The sequence below is a fragment of the Ostrea edulis genome, chromosome 5, assembly GCF_947568905.1.
Source record: "Ostrea edulis chromosome 5, xbOstEdul1.1, whole genome shotgun sequence".
In the NCBI taxonomy this organism is placed as follows: Eukaryota; Metazoa; Mollusca; class Bivalvia; order Ostreida; family Ostreidae; genus Ostrea; species Ostrea edulis.
This window is the reverse complement of record NC_079168.1, coordinates 39,930,253-39,941,408: the sequence shown is the minus strand read 5'-3', so window position 1 is coordinate 39,941,408 and position 11,156 is coordinate 39,930,253. Positions and strand designations below refer to the sequence as shown.

The 11,156-nt window shown below is 35.2% G+C and overlaps 1 protein-coding gene across 2 annotated transcripts; it reads right to left on the bottom strand.

Annotated features, from left to right (window-relative positions):
- Positions 1–446: 446 nt before the first annotated feature.
- On the bottom strand, positions 447–5,948 carry LOC125650990 (uncharacterized). Of its 2 annotated transcripts, none has more exons than XM_048879582.2 (4): positions 5,327–5,948; positions 4,295–4,636; positions 1,661–1,765; positions 447–1,524 (listed from the first exon to the last, which is right to left on the bottom strand). In XM_048879582.2, exons 2-4 carry the CDS (start codon positions 4,633–4,635, stop codon positions 1,362–1,364), a joined length of 609 nt encoding a protein of 202 aa, XP_048735539.1. In that variant the 5' UTR covers position 4,636; positions 5,327–5,948; the 3' UTR covers positions 447–1,361. The 2 variants fall into 2 exon arrangements, with proteins under 2 accessions (XP_048735539.1, XP_048735538.1); XM_048879581.2 differs by lacking the exon at positions 5,327–5,948 and adding an exon at positions 4,738–5,040.
- Between the last annotated feature and the right edge of the window lie 5,208 nt (positions 5,949–11,156).

The following is an 11,156-nucleotide window of genomic DNA, read 5'->3' as shown; positions in this document are numbered from 1 at the left end:
ACTGAATTCAGCAATGTATCTATGTTTGTAAGGGTTTTGTGAAATCTAGGAATCCAGAACAGGTATGGTAAGTAATTCATATGCATTCGCCCATTGATTGGGATATTAGTTGTGTTTAAAACTGAAGCATGGTGTTGAAGAATTTCATTTTTTTGACAGGGAAGTTGGAGTACAAGTAGGATTACCAAATGTGGAACTAATGCAAAAAGTAAAAACCCTGATTGACTTCAACGTATGAACTATAAATAATCCAGATAGGCAATTACATTTAAAAGGAATAACTATGTATTGCTGACAAACATAATAGACATACCGTTTTTTTTAAAAATAAGTTTCAAGAGGAAGTCCGCCATAATGACGATATATGTTATGTCTCCTTAATAGTGACTTCTCTCTACAAGCCAGTATCAATTCTAAATCTAAACTGAATGTCACTGAACACTAGATTAGCTTTTCCAAACTTTATTAGCATGCTTTTAGCAATGAATGATTTTAATTATCTCAACAGTAAATAGCAATACATACAGGCACATATAATAATTACAACAAAACCATGATATTTTTTGTGCTTAAGCACATTACAAGACATTATACAAATAAGACATGGAATAAATAAATTCTATGTATATTCAATATACATGTATAGTTAAATTTACCCGGATCTAACGCAGGCAGCACATGATACGTTTTTTCTGTAATTCTTGACAAAATTCTAGAAGAGACGGTGTCGATATCTTAGTGAGTAATTTCGCAACTTAAAAAGAATTGAATACTTAATTATTTGCAAGACACGAATTAAACACAATTAATTGACAACATAATCAGATTTATTGACGAAGCATGAATCGACAAAACGGGAACGAGAGCCGCAACAATCGAAACGCCCAAAAATATAATTTAATGTCACACAAAACTAAATAATTCAAGACCATTCCTCCACACGGTTAATGCGGACGTGAAATCACGACACGTCATTCCCGGTCCCGCTGACAGCTAAAAGAGTTTAGAATCTTCTTCTTTTAGGAACACATTTCATGGCCACGACCCGACGGAAATGTTCAAAAATAATATGACAAGCGTCAGGAAGTTCACCATGACAGAAACGTAAAGGTCAAAATATGAACAGAAGACTCTTGTTACCGCAGAAATAAAGTACAACTTAAACCTTGCCGTGTCTGATATTTAATGTTTTTGATGTTGCACTGGCGTATCACTCACAATATGGTGACTTCATAGTGACCTCATCACCTCATTGGGTCACAGACTTCCATGAACGAAACAAAGTGTTCAATGGTTGTCCTACAAGCAAAAGTTTAAAGTTGTGTCTTCAAATCTTCATCCAATCACAATACAGCACATGTTCACGACTTTCCAACATTTACACACTCGCAATGAGAGGGGATTTCAACAGGGGTGAATTTGACTGGCGGGAAATGGGACAATTCGTCGTCCCACACCAGCATCCAGTAGTGTCTGTACATCTGTATACACGAGCCCCTGCCGCAGTGACCGGGAGAAGCCAACCTGAAATGATATTTTACTTATTAGAAACCATATGCGTTTCTGATGAAAAATGCTACACGTGTTTACTAATCATTTTTTAATAGCATATATAAAAATATATATGTCATATTAAAAAGTATCATAGTGTACTACTCACTCGCATCGCCCAATTGGGACAAATTGATACTGATGGTCGAAGTGAACCACTCGGAGGTACCTGTTGTTTTCCTTGGTCATATTGAGTCGTTCATATGCATAGTTTCTGTAAAGAGAAAATTTGATGTTGAGATTTCAACATAGACTTCCACCACCCTGAACTCATTGTCGGTCATGTAGGCATCATTTTGAATTCAAAGAGCCGCAAAATTTTCTTCGATATATTTCAACTAAAGCATACAATTTTGACTGTAAGCATTCAATAACATCAATGGTTGATTGAGACGAAGATCGATGTTCCCAATTTTCATGATAATACCACATACTTATCAATGGAAGACTACGACTATATTCTAATTTGTTTCCAATAATCACACATAATACGTCACTGCGCCATCTTTGTTGTGCAATTCGTTGGATATGAATTAATCAAATTGCAAGTAAGAATACCAAGTATTTATTAAGATTATGAGTTTTGATTTATGACTGGTACAAGACTGGTTTACATAGTAAGACATATGACAAAGATGAAAACATCTGCAGGATCTGCATATATAATACCAAGCTTTGCACAAATATTTATAGAAAAAAGTTACCAAATGCGTAAATTTGATATCAAAGATGGTATCAAAATGTCAATGAGACCCTTATGCATGCGAATCATGACGAACGAGTTACAGATGTTAATATTCCGTACTATTCACCTGGAACTTTGCATCTATGTTTCAGTAAATCATTGCATGACCCGATCTGGGGGGTCACATGACCCCATCTGGGGTCATCTTTGTAGCGCGTTTGACGTATCTGATTATTTTTGTTCATTGCGCTTCAAAGAGATTTTTCTAAGATTTGCATTTTACTTTTAATTTTATGTCATGCAAAAAGGTACAGTAATGTAAAAAGGTACAGTAATGTAAAAAGGTACATGCAAATTAGTAAACATTCCGTATCGATACACACGAAAATATTATATAACAAAACAGTTTTGAATTTCTCCATTGCATTTTTTAAATATCAAATTTATTCAAAGTTTCACCAACAATTATCATTAGACAAAACAAAATCACAATTCGTAACCGTTGATTTTTGTTGTTGATCTGTAAAAGACTTTCGTATATCTTTATGTTGCACTTTCAAGAAAATAAATGCGTTTATCAACCTCGCTATTTCATTTCTATTTAAAGAAGAACTAGAGAGCGTTTGCTCATTAGATATGAAATACCATTTATTTCAGATTCCAAAGCGTGCACTAAGCGACAAGATGTAAACTATGCTTTTTCTCAACATGAATGGGTTTGTAATGAAGTAAAAAGGGGACATAATGTGAAGTATTCTATCTATAAATAACTTTATGCTTAAATTTATGCCTGTTAAAAATTTCCAGAGAAAGCTATAAATTAAATTTAAAAAAAGAATTGCCCTTTGACTTTTCTTATAAAAGTTATATCAATAAATAATTCTCATGGGACAGGCGGTTTTTTTAATGAAAGAAAATACATTTGTTACTCATGTCATAGCACGGAGCAGACACAATTCATCTGTACAAGATACACATGTCCTACTATTACACTATTGTTAGAAAATAGAAGAAAGCCAACAGTGAAACACTGACAGTGACCGTGAAACGCGTAATTAAAAAGTTATATGCCTCCACACAATGTCACCATCGTCTTCATTTCTTTTTACAATGCTCTCTCCTTTTCCCCCTATTAATCTTCTCTTTCAACTTTTGTGTACTTTTTTTCTAAAGGTCTGAAGGTCTACAACATTATCACAACTTAACAAAACGGGTTACAAACTAACAAATTCTGTTACATTGCACTCCATTAATAAGAGACCCTGAAAACGTTTTCAAACTAAACCGGAAATTCTTCGCAAGTTTATGATAATAATAAATCCGAAGGGAAGTTTTGGTACATGTTAAGAAAAACGATCAACAATTGCTTTTCCCCCTTAATTTTACATCGTGGTGATGCAGCGAAAATAAGCTGCTTATGACACTTCCCCGGTCCCTTGGTGACTTTATTTTCGGGGGTGGGGGTGGGGTGGGACTTTGGTGGCCCGGATGTAATAAAATACTACAATACTGGGGGAAATGGTGTTACACAACATTACATGGTATCGTTCATTTTCCCATTTAATGTTGTTTTCCTATGAATTATTTATGCTGCGGTTAGGGTCGAACAAATAATATACTAGTGTTTTTAGGATTACTAATTTGATTCAAAATGCGCGAAAAGGAAGCTTTTTGAACATCCATGTCTCTCATACTACAGTAATTAGGGGAAAATACAACATCAAGTTTGGTAACTGTTGACCTTTTCTTATCAATAAATGTCACTAAATCTTATGTGTAAACAATTTACCTACAAAAACGTCAAATAGTGACTTCAGCACCTTAAAACACACTTTTCTAGGCTACGCGATGATATGAAAAAGGTGAAGATAACGATCAATGACAAATCTCATAATTACTATAGGGAATACGGTAATCAACACGGACCCCTGGACACAACAGAGGTGGGATATCTGTTATAATACTGTTATACTAATTTTACCAAATATATCGTTAATGAACCTGTGTAATTTGAACACAAAATTTCTTAGTCTGCTGAGATTGAGATCTTCTACTTACGTGCTACAACATGAGTTGGAGTCCCCATTACCATTAAGGCTGGTCACCGTGTTCCCCACGTAGCTCCCAGTCCCGTGGTTGTGAGATTTCTCCCCCACGGGTTTGACAACCGGCATGAATTTGAGGCTCTTTTGAGTATTGAAGAGTCCAGGGTACATCTCCAAAATTAGTCGGTCTAAGTGTACCCGCTGTGTCCACCGGTTACACAAACACATCCTCTGGAAAGGATTAATCCTGCGCAGAATGTTGTGATACGTCTGGTGGGTACCGGAAACGGCGACGTTTACACACGTGAAACATCCCAGCAACAGCACGGAATACGACATGTACTTACTGCTCATTCTGAAGGAAAATGGACGTAATAATTAAACAGTAGAGATAATTAATATCGAATTAAAATCCAAGGATGTTAATGTGGTAAACAGAGTAATGAAATAGTTTACCTGATTTGATTGGTTGTAATCTATTCTACTGGATTTCAAATTTATGTAGCCAATATATTAGATATTAAATCACTCGGAGATGAAAATCGTCGGTGAATTTTTTTCTTTATCAATCTATAGTACAGGGACTCAACCGGCGTGTCATACCAAAGTCTGATCGGGAACTATTGATCAATTATCAACCTGGGCTCCTATTAATCCACACCTTGACGGGACCAGAAGGTTGGCCTTTCTGTGACAGACGTACGATGAATACTAAAGAGACCGTTGCGGTTGTTTTTCTTCGACAAATTAATGTCACATAACTATATCAAGCTCATAGGCCCTTAAGGAGCTTCAAATAATTTAAAGTAAAATTTAATTCTTTTTTTTAATTTAGGAATTTTATTTTGGAGATTTGACAGATGGACACGTGGGTTTAGCACGTGTTAGAAGCAATCCATGTCGTAAGAAAAATAATGGGAATATCTTTCTTTTCATCTCGTCCGTGCCAACCACTCGCGAGAAGATTCTGAGATGTGGCTTTTTTGCATGTTTCAATATAATGCGTTATAACTCGTCAAAACACGAATTACAAAACAGCACCTACCTGCATGTGTTTCATCAACAATACTCCATCGGTTGTCTCAGTGAGCTTTTAAGTAAGAAAATATTTATCTATATTTGTATACAACTAGACATCTGACTTGTGGTGAAAAAAGAACACATATCAGGGCATTGTCAGATCAATTTAAGACGTCAACAGGCATTTTTCAACTTCTAAGAATCTTGACGTCACGGAAAAAGTCACTGTTCCACAACATTTTGAGGTTATCAAAACTAGTCAGAAAAAAATTCCCTATTTCATTTTGTTTGTTTACTTTTTCTGAAGGCAAATGATGGAGATTTTTTGGTTAGTCATCCTATATGACATTTTTTTCACCCGATAGCTTCGGATAAAAGGATTTGGGGGGGAAGCCTCTTTGTCTCGCATAATGTTTCAATATTTAAAAGTATAGGTAAAAAGATTAAAAAAAAAAAAAAAAAAAAAGAAACGCGAAGACATTAAGTAAAGCTTTAAAGTAAAAATTCTTGTTCAGTTAATCAGCACACCTTACAATTGTTTATAAGGCGTGATACAAACCGCTACAACTGTTTCTTGCTTTCTTAAAATCATACGATCACCAGGTCAGAATTTTCTGTCATTCATTTTTGCAAATTAATGAAAACATGACCTTATTCTGTAATACATTTAATAGCTTTACAAGGTTTTGATAAGCATAAAATGCATGTTTCAAGTGTATGTATTCACGCAGAACACATTTACTTGTATATGAGGTAGAAAACATTTTACTGTCATTATTGTTAGATTACAACAGAAGTACATGTATATAAAAGGCAATGAGTAAGAAAAAAAGATAAGAAAAATGCATAATTAGATATGGACAGGTCGTTAAGGAGGACAGACTTTGACAAAAGAAAAATTCCCTGTAAACATGCATAAATTTTTCAGTGTTTTTGCACTGAACGATGTAATTCATTTATAGACATTTGGTCGTTGACTACACCTTTCTCCAAAGTACAATTTTTCTTATTTCTAACAATGTGTTATATTCTATTAAAGTGAAATGAAATTCATCAGCTATTTGAAACGTGTGATATAATGTACATAGTCTTTTGTCAAAAAGTAAAGGAGATATGCCTTCTTCCAGTTTCTATCGACAAGTGATGCTTTCTCATACGGAATTTTACTAGTGTTTTTCTAAATTTCAAAGGCAGGTTCAAATATTTTTTTTTTATAACAAATTTGCTTTTAAAAATTCTATATATTTTTTTCCCTTTAATTTTTGATGAATGAAACATTTCAATGGAGCATTTTTGTATAAGTGGTCATGGTCCTTCAATCTTGGCTTTACGACACATGTGACATATTTTACATCGAAAGATCCTAGTTGGTTTCATTGTGTAGGATATGTGCATATAAAAAGGAAGAAGAAAAAAACCAATTGCGCTTCATATAGCATTACATATCAGACAGCCAAAAAAATTAAAAATATAAAAAATGAAATATATATAAATAAATAAACAAAGCAAAAAACAACTTCATATTACCGTTCCGTAGCATATAATGAGCCGACGCTAGGTTTTTAATACCGAATACACAAATATATGTACACACAGACGATCCTGCCAGACATGAAAAAGGCCAACAGGAAAACATATTTAAAGAATAAAATAATAAGGTATATTAGATATACATATTTTGTATGTTAGTAATATCGAAAAGGCATGTATGCCATTCTTGAAACATATTTATGCATTCTCTCAGTAAATAGGAACTTCAAATGCATGTAGAATTTGAAACAGTACATTGTGACGAATTCACTGTCATGCACTTTGTGACAATAGATACTACATATACGTATAGCTTCGATGAAAAGCACCGCCGCGTTGGCCTAGAGGTTATAGCGTTCGCCCCGCCGCGGTGGTCTAGAGGTTAGAGCGTTCGCCCCGCCGCAGTGGTCTAGAGGTAATTAGAGCGTTCGCCCCGCCGCGGTGGCCTAGAGGTAGAGCGTCCGCACCGCCGCGGTGGTCTAGAGGTTAGAGCGTTCGCCCCGCCGCAGTGGTCTAGAGGTAATTAGAGCGTTCGCCCCGCCGCGGTGGCCTAGAGGTAGAGCGTCCGCACCGCCGCGGTGTTCTAGAGGTTAGAGCGTTCGCCCTGCATGCGGAAGGTCGGAGTTTGAATCTGGGCCGCGACAGACCTAAGTCGTTAAAACAGGTAGTGACAATTACATCGTTAAACGCTCGGCATCAGGTGTTAATGTCACGGGTCCTCGGAGATGACCTTAAAAACGGATGTCCCGTGTCACAGTAGGTGTGGCATGCTAAAGAGCCCTCACTGCTCAATGGCCGTAAGCGCCGAGCATAGGCCTAAATTTGAAGCCCTTCACCGGTCTTGTTTACGTCTCCATTATGAGTGAAAAATTCTCGAGAGGGACATTAATAAGCAAGATACAATCAATCAATCGATGATATTGTTACATTTTATGGTTTAAGCAGAAGACTATTTCTTCCTAATATCTACATTTCAGTAGATAATTTTACACATTGGGGATTAGTGTTTGTAGAATTTACAAATGAAGATTTCGCTGGCCCACAGCATTCAATGCTTCGTGTTTACTGAGATTCAATGCTTGTATCTATACAAGTTTTTGTGTACATTCGCTTGTGTATGTAGATGTCTAACTGAGGAAGGATCAAATTTGTTTCAGATAACGCCTTTCTGATCATCAGATTCTTCATTTGAATTGGTAAATAACACCCCTAATAAATCTCTACAAAGTGGATTTCTTATTTAACAAATACCCGGTAAGATAAAACAAGTTATCATTCTACAATAACATTCAAGAAAAGAATATTTAGAATTTTGTCGGAAAGTTTACAATGGCGTGCTTATTCTATCCCATAAAAACCTTACGTCTGAAAACTAATTATGAATTAAGTGGCCTCTAGTAGGAAGCATTAGAATTAAATTAAATTGCATGGTAATGTTCTCTCCGTCATATTTTACGGAAATGAGGATGTGTTCAAGAGTTTGTGTGTGGGTCGTTCATTCATAGTATTTTGCAATAGTGAAATATTGGCAGTTTTGCTGATCTTCCATAACGTCATGATTGAAAAAAAAAACACCCAAAAAATTTCTTTATAGGAGAATTTTCTTTATAACGCATCATAATTTAAGAAATTGTTTATTTTACATGTACTGCGTGTTTCTGCTACGATTAAATAACGAATGACACACTACATGCTATGTGTCATACGTTAACAGCCGTGCTAAGCATACTGACCCTTGCTGAACAACACCACCATAATGGCAAATGTCATTTTTGACATCCTGATACTAGTGGTGATTTAGATCTTTTTTCATACTCATATCACAGTGTTGACCACATTTATCATAAACAGTGGTCACCAAACATGAAATTTAGCTTTAATTAGAATGTGATTTAATTACAGAGCTCTTTCATTTCAAAGCATTGGCAACTTCCTGTGTACACTGTCCACTTATGATGACACATGTATTGCTCACTTGATAGAATTGTTCCGGTCTTCAATAACTCAGGTAATAGGAATGAATCGATCGTTTATGACCAGTCACTGCTGAACAAGGTACACAGCTATATACTTACAACATGTATTTTTAATGTGCATGATATATTTTCATGTATTTTTAATGTCTTTATTTCTTAACGCTGTGCTCCCTTTTCTTCGTGTACTGTATTTAAGCTTTGTGTTTAAAGTGGGCCGGGTGTTTGATTTATTCTTAAACTGCCTGTTTAACATAATGTCTGTGAATATACACGTTACTATAAATAAATAGATCACTTACTTACATTGTTTTCATCTCGTGATCTTTCTTATTTGAGTGGTCTGAAATAAGTACACGTGCATGTTATTCCTTATAAAGCCGTGCACTATATTTTACTGAAAAGAATCTTTTCATAGCATTAAACATGCACTTTTCTCGTTTTCTACATGATATTTGGATGTTAAAATCCAATTAACGCTATCAGCTTCATCTCGCACGGAATCATTTTTCGAAAACAAAACAATAAAAGTCACCGTTAGAGACCACTAAATCCAGTTTCTCAATGTACGACTGTAATACTGTAGAATATGAGGAAGCACTTTATATCATTAGAAAGAGCCTAATTTTCTACAATCATTGCATGGACGTAATCGTTAATCGCCAATTTATTATATGTATAATTATTATCAATATAATCATATTCATTATAAATAATAATAACATTATCTGATTATTTGAAGACATGCATCTTTAATTGAAATTATTGTAAGCACTAGTTTTAATAATTAATACACTACCGATGTTGTAGCATAGACTCCCCCCCCCCCCCCCCCCCTCATAGACTTTCTCCCCAGAAAAATGAGCCCGGGATAGATCTTCCCCATAGGGGGAAAAAGTGCCCCAGCATATAATTTCCCCCTATGTACAAAGTCAGTATAGAGTTTCCCACATGGCGGAAAAACCGCCTTGGTATAGAATTTTCCCCCTCCTGTTTCCGGATTTCATCGACCAAAATCTTTTCCTCTCATGTAGAAGTTTTCGAATAAATATAGAATAAAGCAAACCCACGTAACTGAAGATAATAATCAATGAAATTTATTATCATTGCTATAAAGAGGCACATGCTATTAAAAAAAGTTACAAAAAAGAAACAAATATGTGCTGTTAAATTGTTATAGTTTAATGAAATAGATATGCGCTCATTAATATTACGATATTCATAAAATAAAGGAATTTTTTTGAGATGTTGAAGTTGAGTTTACACGCTAAAAATTTTGAATTGCATATAGTAAATACAATATGCTTCCCAAAAGACTTTAACGATGTTTTTCGTAAAAAGTCGACTAAAAGATATACAATTAAAATATTTGAAAAGTAAAATAGATGCACTGTATAAATAAAAGTTATTTAATTTTCCCGTTTATCTAAATTCGAAATTTTAGATTAAAAAAACATCAACTTCTTCCCAACTTCACTATTTCAGATGTTAGATACTAGTAGATAAACAGCAAAGACTTGAAATGTCTGAATGAATTTTGATATACCATTACACGACTTCAATAATTTTCTTGTTTTGAAAAAAAAGAACCCACAAGGTGATGATTGTGATACACAAGACCCTGCTCAAATTTTAAAAAAATAATAAGGATAAACAAGAGAATTCTAGTAATGGAACTGGAAACGGATACATAGCTAAAATGTAAGAAATAATGTCATTTAGGGGAAAATTCTATATTGGGACGGTTTTTCCTAGAAGGAAAATTGGGCCCGGGTTAATTCTTCCTTGGGGGAAATTCTATGCCAGGCCCATCTTACCGGGGGAAATGTCTATCCCGGGCCCGTTTTTCCGGGGGGGGGGGGGGGGGGGTCTATGCGGGGGAAATTCTATGCTACAACACTGGTATTTAAAAGCTAGTCATTCGACGATATCTATCCGTTTAATAGAAACCCTTGAATATAGACTGTCTGTCTAAAACAAAAGAGAGAAATGTAGTTTTAGTTAGTAGCACAATATACATGCATGTATAGTTTCAATAACAGATACGGTCCTTCGGATGAGACCACAAAAACCGAGCCCTATGTCACAGCAGGTGTGTCACGATAAAGATCCCTCCCTGCTCAAAGGCCGTGAGCGCCGAGTATAACCCTAAATTTTGCAGTCCTTCACTTGCAATGGTGACGTCTCCTTATGAGTGAAAAATTCTCGAGTGGGACGTTAAATAATATAAAATCAATCAATCAATTATGTGATTTACATACCGAGTGATATCAAGTAAGCATATCAGTCATTGTTTTCATTTTCTCCAGTAAAAATTTCGCTTCTCGTTTTCCGAGGTTCAAAATCAAACCA

Excerpts from the sequence above, each read along its gene's own strand:
- LOC125650990 (XM_048879582.2), bottom strand. The coding sequence starts at position 4,635 with ATGAGCAGTAAGTACATGTCGTATTCCGTGCTGTTGCTGGGATGTTTC. Across the intron at positions 1,766-4,294 it reads TCCAACTCATGTTGTAGCAC|AAACTATGCATATGAACGAC; the intron begins GTAAGTAGAAGA and ends TTCTCTTTACAG. Across the intron at positions 1,525-1,660 it reads GTCCCAATTGGGCGATGCGA|GTTGGCTTCTCCCGGTCACT; the intron begins GTGAGTAGTACA and ends ATATCATTTCAG.